General features: G+C 37.2%; 1 protein-coding gene across 1 annotated transcript; it reads left to right on the forward strand.

The window, feature by feature from the left end:
* Positions 1-167: 167 nt before the first annotated feature.
* nudt7 (nudix (nucleoside diphosphate linked moiety X)-type motif 7) lies at positions 168-9472 on the forward strand. Its single transcript, XM_053505961.1, has 3 exons — positions 168-391; positions 3285-3443; positions 4635-9472. The coding sequence occupies exons 1-3, from the start codon at positions 236-238 to the stop codon at positions 4983-4985; spliced, it is 666 nt and encodes a 221-aa protein (XP_053361936.1). The 5' UTR covers positions 168-235; the 3' UTR covers positions 4986-9472.
* Positions 9473-16155: the final 6683 nt, after the last annotated feature.

Raw genomic sequence — 16155 nt, forward strand, 5'->3', positions numbered from 1 at the left:
CAACACTACATTTCCTACACAGGCTTCACTTCCTGGTTCCCTCAGATTCTCCATGTGAATAAATAACCAAAGAGCTGAAAGGGCAACAGTCTTAGCCACGCCCACTCACGACTGATGATCGGTGACGTATCGGTCAGCGTCCAATAGCAGTTCATTATAGTGTTCAGTGCGGAAGTGTGTATGTGCGGGGTTTTAAGTTGGAGTCATGATGACAGCAGGCAGTTGAATAGGTAGTATGGATTTAAAAGAAGAGATTCTTTCTTCCTTAAGGAAGCACGACATTGGAGAAGAGTTTTCTCATTTGTCCTCTCATCCAAAAGCGTCAGTGCTCATCCCGCTTTTTGTAAGAGAGGGCCGTGTGCACGTGCTGCTAACTGTGCGCTCTGCCGCGGTGAGTGGACTTCAGTCTCACCTCCACAGGAAGTGTTACACTTAGGGTTTCAAGTGTAACAAGTCCAGGTTTGACTTGAACACCCCATGTATATTATTATTATATGTATATTATTATTCTTTTTAAATAGTATGTATATAACCTGTTTGAACTTTGAAATTTGTACTAGTTGTATATAGCATGTATATATTATTATTAAAATAACTAATATTATTTGCTACTAAGTTGGTTTATGTTAAGTTTTGTAGTAAAAATGATCACAGTGTATCTATCAATTATTACAGCCTGAACTTGAACCTGTGTAAATCAGCTGTGTAATTAATAATAAATCAAATTCAAATTTTATTTGTCACATACACAGTCATACACAGTACGAAATGTAGTGAAATGCTTGTACGACTGCCATTGACCCTAAAAGAGAATTAAAGTTTACAAAATAAGAAATAAATATGAATAAAAGAAATACGATAGAAAATTAAATTAAACTAGGAAAAATAGAACTAAAAATAAACATAGAAATATGATGTACATAAAAATAGAACTATACTGTACAAATTGAAATATACTGTACTGGGTGTGCAAATATGCATAGAACAAAGTGTCTTTGTGCAAAGGTTATTAAAGTGTCTTTGTGCACTGGCCCAGGATGTAAACGTAAACATGTAGTGTAGTTGTGAAGGTAGGTGTGCAAAGTTATTAAAGTGTCTTTGTGCAATGGTCCAGGATGTAAACGTAATAATAATAATAATAATAATAATAAAAATAATAATAACCCGAAAAAAATTATTAAGCCAAAATAACTATGTACATAACATCTTAACATTATTTATCAAGAGAAAAATTAAAAGTTAGATCAAAATAACATTATTTGAAGAATGTAAGATGTTATGAACATAGTTATTTTAGCTTAAAGCGGTCATACAGGCCTACATGCACTTTTTTAAGCTGTTTGGACTGAACTGTGTGTTAGGAGAGTGCGTACACAACCACTCTACGATGATAAAGAGCCGCCCAGTGGTTTTCTTTTCATTTATTACAATAACATGCCCCTTCTGAAATCAGGCCAATCGCAAATGCCTGTCGATGTGACGCCACACCACAAGAGGCTGCTCCTACACTAGTTGATTGACACTGGTGTTTTAGCAAAGACCCGCCCCAAGTGAGAAGAAGCTGTCGGCCATTGTTTTTTTGCCGCTGGAGCAAAATGTCGCCTAAGCGAGTGTGTTGTACAGTTGTTGGGTGTAATAGCGTACACAGCAGTTATCATTCACTACCGACATCTGAGCCGCTGAGGACGCAGTGGCTGAATTTAGTTTTTAAAGCTAACGTCCCCGCCGATTTACCTAAATGCGTTCATGTTTGCAATAATAATTTTTTAACAGACTGCTTTGTAAACGCGGGTCAATATAAAGCAGGTTTTACTAGGAAGCTGCTCCTAAAAAATGGATCTGTACTAACTTCGTGTTCCTCCTTCATCTTTACCAGGCTCAGTGAGTAATTTCTTTTTCTATGACTCTTTACAGACCGCCTTTTCTAATAATCACGATGAATGCGAAGTGTAAGTTAACTTGCACTCTCATAGAACATGGTTATGGCTTCTTCTTTATGTACATCCGTCTCTATATAATCCCTAATCGCCCGTTTATAATAAACAATGCAAGGTGATTGTCTAGTTGCAAACTGTGTACGTAGTCGGAAAACTATATTATGCTTACCTTTGTTACGTTAGATGGTTTATAACGATGTCTGTCAAAGATTAAGAAGTCATGTAAACACATCAGTAAACACATCGCGTCCGTATCTCTCTCATTAAGCTTCTCTGCTTTATGTTGTTGTTGCTCGCGGCAGCGTAACAGCCCGTTAATTCATGCCCAAGTAGTGATGAGAAAGACAAATCGAGTCAATGCATGTCCATTCTTTTAATTTCTGCGTTGTCAGGCGATATTACAAACTTCCGCGTAGGTTCCGCACTGGACTACACTCCCGTGGCTATACCCCACATGTGTTGTGAAGACACGCCCCACAGAACTGGGGGAGGGCGGGCTCAGCAGAGATCATAAGCATTTAAAGAAACATGCACTGAAATAGGTTGCTGGGAACAGAGCTAGTTTTTACCAGTTAAAAGTAGTGGTTTTTTTACACAACCATTGAGAATTTTTAATTAAATATATTACACATTTTTCATTAGGACCCTAAAGATCATATTAACATTTACTGAAACATGTTTCTGGATGATCCCTTTAATAACTTTTTTCAGGTTAGTATTATTATTATTATCATTATTAATTATTCTGATGACCTTTTTTTATTGCCACAAAGTCCAATATTTATGCTCCTTAGGAAATTAAAGTGTTTCTTTTGATTAATTTAACTAACACATGGTATTCTTATGGCCACTCAGCTGTTTGGTCCCAATCCTGTGAGTTGTCATCGCACCATATATGTGGAAGAGCTCTTACTCATATTTAAAGCATAGCTGTGATTTTTGCAACTTCAAGTGTTTAAGTGATCTAAATTTGTGGTAATTAATTAATTACATTGATTCGAAGTTGTGAAGAATGTGTTTTATACCCTAATTTCCGTCATCTCCTTAGTTGTTTTCTTTGCCTGGCACAGGCTAATAATTTGAAATGCAGTAACGTCTTTTTTATGATCACAAAACACATCTTCTGACACAGTTTGGTGGTACTAGCGACCTACAGTTGTGACTTGCTGTCTAACAATTTTTTTTTTTATCAAATTATCCCACAGTGCATCCTCTTAGCAAATAACTTACAAACATACTGTACAAACACTTTTTCTTTATAATACATTTTAAATATTAAATTACTTTAAGAACAGTGTTTCAGCAGTGGCATTTTACAGGAGAATTAACCACTGCTTCTCTTTCCAGCTTAAACATAACCCTGGAGAGGTGTGTTTTCCAGGCGGAAGGTCCGATCCACACGATCGGGATGAAATCGACACAGCGCTGAGGGAGGCAATGGAGGAGGTCAGCCTTCCCCCTGATGAAGTAGAAGTTATTTGCAGACTTTGTCCAGTGTTGAATCAGGTACAGAGATGAACCTTGAATCATTACACTTAGTGGAACTTATACACAATGCACATATTTAAAGGAAAATATATTTATGTTTTTAGTGATTCTGATGCTAGTTTGCCTGCTGTAAATTAGGGCAGCACAATTTAATTTATATTTTTTTTTTTATCACATTGCGAGTATGTTGACATACACTATATTGCAAAAAGTATTCGCTCGGCTGCATTCACATGCATATGAATTCTTAATCTATAGGGTTTAATATGATGTTGATGGACAAGAAGCGCATGCATGATACATGATACTCGTTCCTCGTAAACCAAGACTTTTGTAAATGTATTAAAATCTTGTGGAACACTCACAAATGGATGTTGGATTACAAGGCCTGGCTCGCAATCTCCATTCCAGTTCATCCCAAAGGTGCTTGATGGGGTTGAGGTCAGGGCTCTGTATGGGCCAGTGGAAAGTTCTTCCACACTGAACTCATCAAATCATGTCTTTATAGTTCTTGCTTTGTGCACTGGGGGACAGTCATGTTGGAATAAAAAAAGGGTCTTTCCCAAACTGTTTGCAACGAAGTGGGAAGCGTAGCATTGTGCAAGATGTCTTGGTATGGTGGAGAGTTAAAATTGCCCTGCACTGGGGATAAGGGACCTGATTAAAAAATCTGAATTCAATAATTACCAGGTTTGGCCAAATACTTTTGTCCATGTAGTGCATATTGCAGTATTAGTTTGACTTTCTAATCAGTATGAGCAGAGTGCCCGAATGAGGAGATGAGGGAGCTGGATAGCCTAAAGAACTAATACACTGCTGCATCACTCTCTACCTAAAGAGAGGGCTATATGGTGGCACTGTAGATGTTGCAGGTAGCCAAACACCATTTGGGAATTTAGGAATTAGGAAACCTGTAACAAAAGTGAAAATTAGTCAACTTTCACTCCTTAAGAAATCTTGGATACTACTAAAGTTGACGTTAAAATTTTCTTCATTTGTGGCATCAGACATGCGCATCACGTGAAGAATCATCTAAATCTCAGCGCAGAGATTTACTTCAGAATCCATGTCTGTTTAAAATGTCCCCTTGTTTTTCTCATTTAATTAATTTCAGAGTACATTCCTCTCATGTGGATTTGTGTTAACATTGGTTCTCATAAGTTAACAAAAAACAACCTTACATAGTGTTTCTCTTAATATTCTGTACAGAGAGGCCTTTTGGTGACCCCAGTGGTAGCTTTCATCAGCGACTCTTTTCAAGCGAGCCCGAACCCAGATGAAGTGAGTGAGGTGTTCACTGTGCCTGTGGATTTTTTCTTGACAAAGACTCATCACTCGTCTTACCCTGCACCCAACATCATTGGATATATGCACAATTTTTTCTACACTGACCCTGTCACTGGCAAGCTCCACTGCATCTTTGGATTTACAGCCTTTCTGCTCATATTACTGGCTGTTTGTGCTTTTGAAAAGAAGCCAGATTTTGAAGTAGGCTTTTCTTTGGAGAATCCGACTAAAAGTTTTCTGCAATATCTTCAACAAAGTTTAAGCAAGTTATGACTCCGTTCATTGAATGAGCTCAAACTTGTTGCTTGTTCCTAAACCAAGAAAAGGCAATGTTAATTTCTTAGAAGTACTCTCATGCATGCTCAGTCATTCTCTATACTGCTTATTCTGTACAGGGTGGGGGAGGCCTGGAGCATATCTCAGGGGACATAGGGCACTAAGTCGGGTGCCAAGCAATCACTGGGAACACGCACACAAACTCATACACAATGGGCAATTTGAAAAAGCCAATTAGATTGTGGAAGAAAACTGGAGCACCAGGAGGAAACCCACCAAGCACAGGAAGAACATGCAACCTCAATAAACACAGACCCAAATCTGAGACTCAAATACTCTGTTCTGGAGGTATAAGTCCACAGCGCTAAACACTACGCCACCATTTCGCCTACCTGGAAAAATGTCAAAATATTTCCATATATTCACATTCAGTAATGGCAGAGCTGTGATCGATCCAGAGTTTATGTCCCAAGAACTTTGGACATGATGTACACATGTGCAGTTTTTAGGAAGGTGATAGGAAACTTAAGAACTTAAAGAAACCTCAGTGGACAGAGAGTGCATAATTGTAGATTGTAATCTGAAATCACAAACAAATCATGCACCCTGGATCTGTCAGAATCTTTCTGTCCACTCTTCACTGCATCACAGTGCCGCCCTACAATCAAATTCATAAATGCAAATAAGTTAAGGATTCAAATCAGCTCAGATTCAAATCAGCCTAAGACATTTTTTTTTTATTTGCATAAACACCACCTTGGCTACAAAACCCCTGGGACCAAAATATTTGAGTAGATTAAATTCAGGAAAAGTTTTAAGTAAATCACACAGTGATTAACAATTTATAGTAGCAGAGATAGTAATATTTTACTGTAAATATGAAGTTGCATTATAAATGCTGCATCTGTATTATTGGTAAAGCTTTATCTGACAGAGATGGATATAAAATGATAATGTGAAATTAAATGACATGCCAGGCATATTTACGTGGTAGAGTTTGTCTGCTAAACTAATTTTTGTGTGTCAGAAATAAAATATGATCTCACATCTTATCATTCTGTAGCCTCTAAGAAATTAAATTCCACAAATCCTGTGAGTACAGAGTGGTTTTATGAACTATTCAAGTCAACTATTCAAATTAATAATTACATAATTTAAAAGTGCACTAATGGCTTTTCACTGGAGCATTTTTTCCTGACAGTTCAACTTACAGAGCAAGTCCAACTGCCGTTCCTTGTTCTTTAGCTAATGGTAATCAGTTTGGATTAAATCCATTAATATTTACTAGGCATAATATTAGATAGAATCATCTGTAAATCAGTATTCTACAAAATAAAGAATTCTGGTTGAGCAATGCAGTAAATAATGAGGTTGCAATTAATTGCATAGTAAGAGTGATGTGGGGAAAACAATTACACACCCACCTCTATACTTATAAACGGCTGCTGTAGACAAATAAATTCAAGATTTTTACAACCCGGAAAATAGAAAAGGTGTGTCTCTTTTATTTAAGTCTTGCAAATGTGTGTAATCCATCTACTTTCAGATGATGGAACAAAAGTAATCCATATTTTAACTTGTTACTTTATTTTATGAGGGTTGTTCAAGTCAAACCAGGACTTTTGCTTGTGCAGAATAACAGAATACTGTTATGAGAGAAAAAAAATACCTTTATTTCTCTATATAATCCCCTGCTACAAATCTAAAATGTTGGCCTTCCAGGACTCTTTCAATGGCCCAAACATATGCTGGAGCGAGGGCATGACTATACAGGGGATTAGGCAATAATGTGGTGACAAGTTATCTGTTGATTGTCAAGGATCAGACATTCAACTCGATAAATGTTCACAGGAATCAAATGCAGTTCTCTATGAGCCAAAGGTTCATGGACATATGGCCTTCTTTAAAACGTTTGCACCATTCAAATGTTTTATTGTGGGTAAACATATCCTCACCGTTCTGTACATGTCAATCGGTTTTACACCTTCATTCACGAGAAACTTCCTTACATGTCTCATGAAGGACGGTTTTGGCTTGAACGTCCTTCAAACATGCATTTTTTTAAATCTCTGCTAATGATGTGTCATGGAGCTGATATTTTTCAGCTAATCACCTAATAGATGCTTTGTATGGATATAAAGTCTGGACTAGCCTAGCCAAGCTTCTTTAGAGCATTTTATGGTGTTCTCATGGCCATTGTTAGTGCCGTTGTGATTGGTTCTACAAATCGCGTCAATCATGGACCTCAGATTCCCCACAAGCATCAGTTGTTGTTGGCGGTGGTGTCTTTTTGTTTTTGTTTTTTAATACAACTCTCCTGCAGATCTCTGGTGCCATACTCTAGGGGAATTTGTGTCTCCTGCTGTAAAAATGAAATAAAACTGTTATATGACCCTCATTTATTTTTCTTCTGTTTTGCTCTGGTGTGGTTTTCCTGCAGTGCTAGGAGCAGGTGGACCCTGGTGAGTTCATCTCTGCTTCATTAAAGAGCAAAGATGTCTAACTAGCTCCCTCTTAATGCATGAGCAGCTATTCCTCACTTTCTGTGGCATCACAGCAACTCGCACACTGAATCAATTTTGATTTAGGGCTTTTTTCTTAGACATAAAACACAAGTACTGTAAATCTATCCACAGTGAATCGGCCTGGTGTAGGGTTGTAGACAGCATGTACTGTATATGTTTAAGTGCATTTGTTTACCACTAGAGGGAGCTGGACTACTTATTTCTAGTAATTATTGGTTACTCTGATTAGACAGCTATTAATGAAAAGGGAAATTGAGAGAATCTTTTTTATCTAAGTAAAATGTACTATTTTAGTGCCAGATGGAAATGTCTTGATTGTTTTGGATGTTAAGTACCCGCAGTGGGAATGTGTGTCAAATCTGCTCAGATGCACGTGGGCTGTGTTTGCTAAATGCCAGCTTGATGACCTTACTGCTAAGCTGTAGAGCTATGAGGGGTGTTCAAGTCAAACCTGGACTTGTGAAATTTCTCGTGAATGAAGGCGTAAGAAACTGATTGACATTTACAGAAGACATCAAGCACCGCACAGTGCTTGCACATTTGAATGGTGAAAACAATCTCAAAGCCCGAACATTCAGCAAGTTGAACGCCTGATCCTTAAAAAAATCTATGAATAACTTGCGGAAGTGACACATCTGTCTGTGGAAACTGTACACAATTATTCATTAGTCATTTTGCATAAGCAAAAAAAACAAAAAAAAAAACCCAAGCACAAATAATGCTATCAGAAGTGGCACAAGCATGAGGCAGTGTGTAGTCCTGTGTTTAACATGTGATGCGATTATGGGATTATGATACCACGACATTTTAAAGTAGTATTAGCTGTTGCACCTTAAAATGTAATTGCACGCCGTTTAACGCCGTTTCAGCAGAGCTTAAATACTGACCATCTCCTAATAAGTGGAACTCCTCTTTAGTGGTATAGCTTTCCATTTACTAGCTTTCAGTGCACACCTGGAGCATACAAAGGCAAGCATAATAGAACAAATTCGTGTTTATAATGTGGCTTAATATAGAAAATCTGTGTCTTGTACGTTTATTGTGCAACACTTGCTCTGGTTTTGTGTCATAATTGGAAACAGCAGCAGAGTGTCTTTATCCCAGGTACTTTTTTTTTTTTTTGAGGTCACAGCCAGTACCAATTTCATTTGTTTTTACAATATCTCTTGCTAGATAACAAGTCATAAATTAACTCTGACACTGTAGACTTACATGACTTTTTTTTACAGCAAGATGTTTTAAGAGGTTTCTGTTTTTAGCTTTGCATTCATGCCTGGCTTTTGTCAGTTTTATGGTGTGTTTGATTGTATTTTCTGGTAGTAATCTAAACACCGGCTGTAGTGTTGTAGTTTGTTTTTCTTTAAAGGCTTCAAATACAGTTTTTTTTTTATATAGGGTATGTGGTGATTCCCTTTCCTAATTTATTTTCTATACAGGGTGGTCCAAAAGTCTGAATCCATAGGGAAATCTTTACTTATAAATGCGAAAATACAGCAAATACTCAAATTAACTCCTGCTGGTTTTGTGGCACTTGTGTATAAGCTGAATGTAGGAATTGTGAAAATTTTTAATGTAATCAAACTGACATTTTTACATTGTTCTAATGTATATTATATTGTAATTTTGATATTTAAAAAAATAACACATTACAATTTGAATCAGCATCAAGGTATTATGATAATACTGTAATGGGTGGTTTTGGAGGATTGTATTTTGAACACTCTTTTGTTTTATTGTTTTCTAATGTTTTCATAGTAACCGGGCTCAAATGTAATAAAAACAACAAAAAAAAGAACAAATTGTCCAATTTAGACCACACTACATATTTTAAATCCAAATGCAGGTATTAATATTTGGAGCTCTTAAAAGGTAAAAGTAAAGATAGTGTCAATGCATTGCATCTGTCCTGTAAATCATGTGCAGCAATGACGATCACTAATAAAGTTATCCTTCATTCAAGGTCATGTTTACCAGCCTGCTGAGCATAACTTCTTTGCCCTTGAGTATTGTTTGTTTGATTATAAATCACACTGAAGATTTTACTAGGCTGACAAACCTACAACAGAACGACACAATCAACAGTCTCAACAGTTTTGATCTTTAAATATGTACCTACTCAAAGCCCAAAGAGTGCAGCGCTTGCCAGTGTTCACCACAGTATCATCAGAACCTCATCCTCATCACTGAGGCCATTTCACACATGAAGTCTCATGGCATCTGCACAGAAAAAACCTCTGTTGCCTATATTTAGTGCAACAAAGAAACTATTGTTTCTTTTGTCAGAACCCTCTGGAGTTTTTCCCCCCTCTGTGTCAAGATCAATTTTGTGTACAGGGAAAGGAGGGGTGCGGTACCATGTGGGGATTTTGGGTAAGATTGCGAATGTGGCCATAAACCCGTTCCTGCGCTCCCCGGGGGCGCCATCACTGTGAGAAAATAAGCAAAGGGCACAAGGGAGATTGCAGTAAGTATGAGAGAATATGCTGTTCAAAAATGCTTCTCACATGTGGGAGAATGAGTTAAGGGAGAAATGAGATCTGTAAAACCACACAAACAAATCTGTTTCCACAATCAAAACCTAGCTGGAGATAAAAGCAAAACCTTAATTAAAGTAATCACAGATGTAATGTAATGTGACACTGAACTAATTAGCATTTATTACAGATAAGAATGTTCATTTACTAATTCATTGATTCCAAAGGGACAGCAGATCAAACCTTTTCTAAACAATCTAAGCATACTAAGCAGTGTATCGGTGTGCACTATTCTGCTGAGAGAGCACTGCATCAGGGAATACCATTGCCATGAAAGAATGCATATGGTCAGCACCAATGTCAAAGTAACATACATTTACGGTAAGTTCCAGGACCCAAGGTTTTCCAGAGCATCACTCTGCTTCCATTGGCTTGTTCTCTTCCTATAGTGCATCCTAGTGCCATCTTTTCCGCAGGTAAGCAACACACACACATCCACATGATGTAAAAGAAAAATGGTCCAGGACTTATGCTTATGTACCCATTGTACATTAAACTTTTATCAATATACCAGTCTCCAGCTACACAGTCATGTACACAGCAAGCTGCGATACCCGGTTTGTTCTGACACCTTTCTGTCAGAGCCAGCATACACTTTCTTCACCAATTTCTGCTACAGAAATGCAGACAGTCTAGCCTTCATTTCTTACATGCACCTGTAACCCTGTTGCCAGACACACTTGTCCTTCCTTGGGCCATTTTTTACAGGTCAAAGTTGCTCGGATCCTTACACTTGTCCATTTTGCCTGTTGACTGGTAACAGGTGCTTTTGCCATGAGATAATCACTGCTATTTACCTTATCTGTCAATGGTTTTAATCTTATGGCTTATCAATGCATGTATTTTTGTTTTTCACATGGTCAGATATTTTTTATATAAATACATCAATATTTATGATCACATTTGAAATGTGTGATTTATTATCTTTTTTTTTTTTTTTTTTAGCATTAATTCATTTCAAATCATTTACCTTAGCCGACAGGTACAGAGGGATTTATATCCACAGCAATATATCAAAGTGTGATCATAAAAAATGGCCTGATAAACAGATTGCACGTTCAGCTTGTATGTGTGGGTGGATGCACAGCTCTGTGCCATTTGGTGTTTTTCTTTGACAGCTTGGGTATATCTTAACAATTTCACCTTACTAATGATCAATATGAGATAATAGGTCTCAGACCCCTCTACCGGATTATTTCTCAGAATTAATCAGTGTTTGTTTTAATTGACATTGGATGCAAATGACAATTAAACATTATTTACAACACAATAGTATGAACATAAATAACATTAAACAACAGATAGTTCCGATCATGTAATCTGGATAAGAGGAGTTCCATGAGTGGTGATGATAGACAGTAACAGTATTGGGCACTTTGCCTACTTAATAACTGCTTCTAAGTCATTCCAAATTCTGAAGCCTGGAGCCTATGCCAGGGGTCTCAGGGCACTAGGCGGCATACAGGACAGGGTGTCAGTCTATTGCAGGGCACACAAGCACAAACTTACTCACTCACTTACAGACCCGTCAGTCAACCAATTAGCCTACCCTGAATGTCTTTAAGCTGTAGGAGGAAACCTGAGTACCTGAGGCAACAATTAAAACATTTACATTTAGGCATTTGGCAGACGCTCTTATCCAGAGCGACTTACATTTTTATCTCATTACACATCTGAGCAGTTGAGGGTTAAGGGCCTTGCTCAAGGCCCCAAAAGTGGCAACTTGGTGGTTGTAGGGTTTGAACCTGGGATCTTCCGAACCGTAGTCCAATGCCTTATCCACTGAGCTACCTCTGAGAAACCCCTAGGTGCACCATAGAGGTAAAAATACTAAATACTAGATGTTTTTTGCGCTCTTAAGTACCCAAGTATTTCATTGGTGCTGGAAATTCTTAAATTACACAGGTTTACCACATGTGAAATTTTAAAGGGATTGTTACAGAAAAATCTGAAAAAATATTCTAGATAAAAGATACAAAGTTTTAAACTAATAATAATTGCACATTTAAAAGCATCATATAGGTATATTAAATTGTGCATTTATTTATTTCCATTACTGAATGCAATTTTACTTAAGTAAGGAGTGAGCTTTAAGGAGTGAGCGTCTGTTGAAAGTATGACCTGAAATATTGCTGATATGTGATGCTGTGATATTGTTTCATAATCTGCTCTGTGAACTTTGCTCTAAATAAGGATTCCACGCTGCCCTGTTCTGTGTCAAGACCTCAATCACTAGATTACAGTTAACACTCATATATAGTACAGAATACACTAAATTCTCAGTGTTTTAATAATTGTAATTGTTACTCACGAATGAGCTGCAAGGAGCAAACTCATTAAACTAAACATATATTTTTCTCTCTGCATCTCTCATTACTCATTCTGTCAGTATAGGCCTTACTTAATTAAAACATTGAAAAGCAAACAAGACTGTAACTATCGCAACCTGACAAAGGCCTAGAAACATGACACAACATCACCTGATATTACCCAAGACTGAGTTTCTAGGTGACCTGACAGCTGTCGGTTGTTACCCTTGTGTTTTCATGCACTGAGCTGGGAACCTTTAATTAACACCCGAGTTCTCCCTTCTCCAAGTAGCCATTTTGGAGCTTTGTGGTTGCCAGGTACCTGAAGAAGGGTGGAATCCAATTACTGTAGGTGTCTGGGCCTGTTATTCACTCCAGAGAGATTCTGTTTGTGAGAGAGAGTAAGAGTGAATGTGGCCATGGTAGTTTTTTTTTTAACTTTGCATGCTGATTTCTCATATTCCTTTATTATCCTGTGCCTTGTTCTCTATTCACATTGACACATGTAGGATGACTTTCAGCCAAAACATGGTAACTGTTTTACTCAAGTAAAGTTTTCAAAAAGAGTAATATAATACTGTTTTTCATAATAATTAATGTTTCTTATCTTTTGATCCATGCTTTGGTTTCGGTAAATATACATACACATTTATATCTTTCATCAGATAACATTTAGTGTCTGTAACATTTTTTATTTAAAATTTTTATTGATCTTATTAGTCATTTAGATAATACTTGGCTAATTTAGATTTTACATAAAAAGCCAAAAAAACTGAAAAAGTGTATTATTCTAAAATGCTAAATTGTTAAGCTATCCAACATAAGGATGCACGGTGATGTAGTGGTTAGCATTGTCGGCCTGCACCTGCAGGGTCCGGGTTTGATTCCCGTCTCTGTGTGCATGGAGTTTGCATGTTCTCCCCATGCTTGGTGGGTTTCCTCCCACAGTCCGAAGATATGCAGGTTAGGCCAATTGGTGCTTTGAAATGCCTGTAGTGTGTGAATGGGTGTGTGTGCGATGGATTGGCACTCTGTTCAGGGTGTACCCTGCCTCATGCCCTAAGTCTTCAGGGGTAGGCAACAGGCCCCGCGACACTGAATACAGGATAAAGCGGTATAGAAGATGAGTGAGTGCAAAATGATTTTGACATAGTTACAGACACTACAGATTTTTTTTGCAGGTCATATGCTTATAGAAGCTTACACCAACTTTAGCATCAATACTTATAAGGAAATATGAATAATTTGCATTTTAAATAAATATTGTTTGGAACGAGACAGTATAACGCAAAAAAATTTTGGGGGCACATATAACATAATCTCTCCAAAACAGCTCAAGTTAGCAAAATTTACCTTTTAAGGAAGCAAGACTAGTCACTTCTATGTTGCATAAACTTCAGACATAGCTTCTTTGGCAGACATATCCTGTATTATATGCATAACAAACATGCTTTATTAATGTTAAACATAATAAACATATTTTGGCCATTTGTTTTTCATATCAGATTGGAGTCTGATAAAGATGCAGATGCCTAAATCTGAATAAAGTATAGAAATTTGTATGCAAAGGTTGCACACGAGGTTCACTGCAGACCCAGGCAATTCTATTCAGATTCATAGCTGTATACTGTTTCTCTGAAGACTGAAGGAGACACGGCTTCTTTTCCTCAGGTGAAACAACAGCTCAAAGCCGTTTCGACAAGACCGGAAGATTCATTGTCAATCTTTTTGGTGAGTAAAAGAGTAAACGTTGTGTGAATAAAATGTGAGGAGGAGAAGGAGGAGTTTGAGAGAAAGCTGTGATACATCAAGTCCCTATGTCTTTACCCTCTACCAGTAGTAAGAACATATATTGTGATAGGAAATGTCTCCAGTAAACATACATACATCATAGTTAGCTATCAAAGATGCTCCTGTTCACATACTGATTTGTCTCTTTTCTTAATGGACAGGGCTCCCTGTAATTTTTATTTAAAATATATTTAAAAAATTGTATTTTCTACAATATCAGTGAAAATAATGGTCATTGCACAGTTTGCAACAGTGATTTTCTATTGCTCATGCTGGAAGATGCTTAAAGATGAGCGAATGAGTCGCTTGGTCAGACCACTGTGCTTCAATAAGCTTACTGATGCCAGAAGAGACACAGTCAAACATGCAAACACCTTGTCTGTCAGAATGGTTTCTGTTTATTAACAGCAAACTGTTTTTACATGTTTGGCCAAAAGCCTGGTGTATGTAAATCTGTTTCTACAAAGGGCATACACCATTTTAACATGTCCTGGTGAAATCCTGGAGAACAAAGAGTGGAAGTTGTATAGCTGTCCATTGAGAGACAAACCAGGAAGCGTTAGCACAAGGGAGGGAGTGAGAGGGAGAAAGAGACATGGATGAGAAAGAGAACATGAGAGAGTTAGGCAGGGTAATATCAGATCCGAAAGGGAAACAGGAAGGTAGTAGCATGGAAGATTTGACATGGAATGGAACAGGGATTATATTTATTATAACAGTTGTAAAAGACATGCTGCTACACTATATGATGATAAGGGTGGGTACGCTTGCTTACTGTTCTGTACTGACTCATTAAGTTCAATTGTGCTAACAGAAGAAAATAATAAAATATATTATAATTATATATATTATAGGGTGATCTCCCTGAAATTAGTTTTTGCAGGGTGGGATTTAACCCACATAGGCGATACCTCCTGAACTCTGAATTAAAATCTGAAGTTTAATAAGAACTAAGCTAAGAGCTAACCTAAACATGTTAACACAGTTGGATGATGAGCTGATGCCGATTTCATTGGGGATTGGTTCACGGCAATGCTGCTGCTGATCAAGCATTTGGCTTCTGAAGTGTAGACTTTTAAAAGGGGAGTGTTTTATCTGAGGTGGCTTTTGGAATTTGTACAAATGTTAAATGCATTATTATTTTATTACTCTGTAAGATCAAAATAAAATGCAACAAATTTTGTTATTTGAGTTAAGATAGTAATGTTTTTTTGCCATGGTTTAAACAAGTTTTACACATTTAACCTTAGCATATTGTACACACAAGCTGAATGAGGATTAACTTAGCTGGTAAATATGCCATCATTCTGCACCACTAACAGAGCAGCAAACCGGTTCTGATCGACTGCTCACTGACTGCATACATGTGAGCACCAAGCTGGTAACTTGACTGTAAAGTGAGTGTGTGCTCATTGAAAAATAGACAATACTCTGCATTTAAATTAAAATAGCCTAACTGAAGTGGAAATAAGTGAGCTAAGGCTAAATCACATGATAAGTCAGATTCCATGTGACTAAGAAGTGCACCAGACATCAGCTATTTGTAGTAACTCTGAATAACAGCACAGTTCTCTTTTGGTACAGCATTTATTGTCTTGCAAGTCTGAATTTGTCAAATAATTATATTGATAGCTCTACAGCCCTATTTTGATTGCTGAGTTTTTTGCTGAATGGGAGTGCACATGATTTTACAATCCTGTATTACTGTATATGAGCAGGGCTAGAAAAATATATTTTTTATTTCTATAAAAATTTGTGTTAAATTTCATTCTCTCTCCTTCTCTCTCTCTTTCTTATCTCTCGCTCCATCTCTCTCTCTCTCTCTCTCTCTGTGTTTTTGCTGACACAGCTTCCTTTGAACTGTGTAGTTCTCTACAGTGTAATTTCCATTGAGTCAAAATGCAAATAAGTAGATTACACCTTAAGTCTGAATACTAATAATATTATAATCCTAATAATACTAATTGTAAACCAACCAAAAATACTATTTTGATAAGCACTGACTCGT

This window comes from Clarias gariepinus, chromosome 10 (genome assembly GCF_024256425.1).
Source record: "Clarias gariepinus isolate MV-2021 ecotype Netherlands chromosome 10, CGAR_prim_01v2, whole genome shotgun sequence".
Lineage (NCBI taxonomy): Eukaryota > Metazoa > Chordata > Actinopteri > Siluriformes > Clariidae > Clarias > Clarias gariepinus.

Bases quoted from the DNA above. Each gene is read 5' to 3' on its own strand.
- nudt7 (XM_053505961.1), top strand. From the start codon at position 236: ATGGATTTAAAAGAAGAGATTCTTTCTTCCTTAAGGAAGCACGACATT. The intron at 392-3,284 runs GTGAGTGGACTT...TTCTCTTTCCAG, and splicing joins TAACTGTGCGCTCTGCCGCG to CTTAAACATAACCCTGGAGA. The intron at 3,444-4,634 runs GTACAGAGATGA...TATTCTGTACAG, and splicing joins TTTGTCCAGTGTTGAATCAG to AGAGGCCTTTTGGTGACCCC.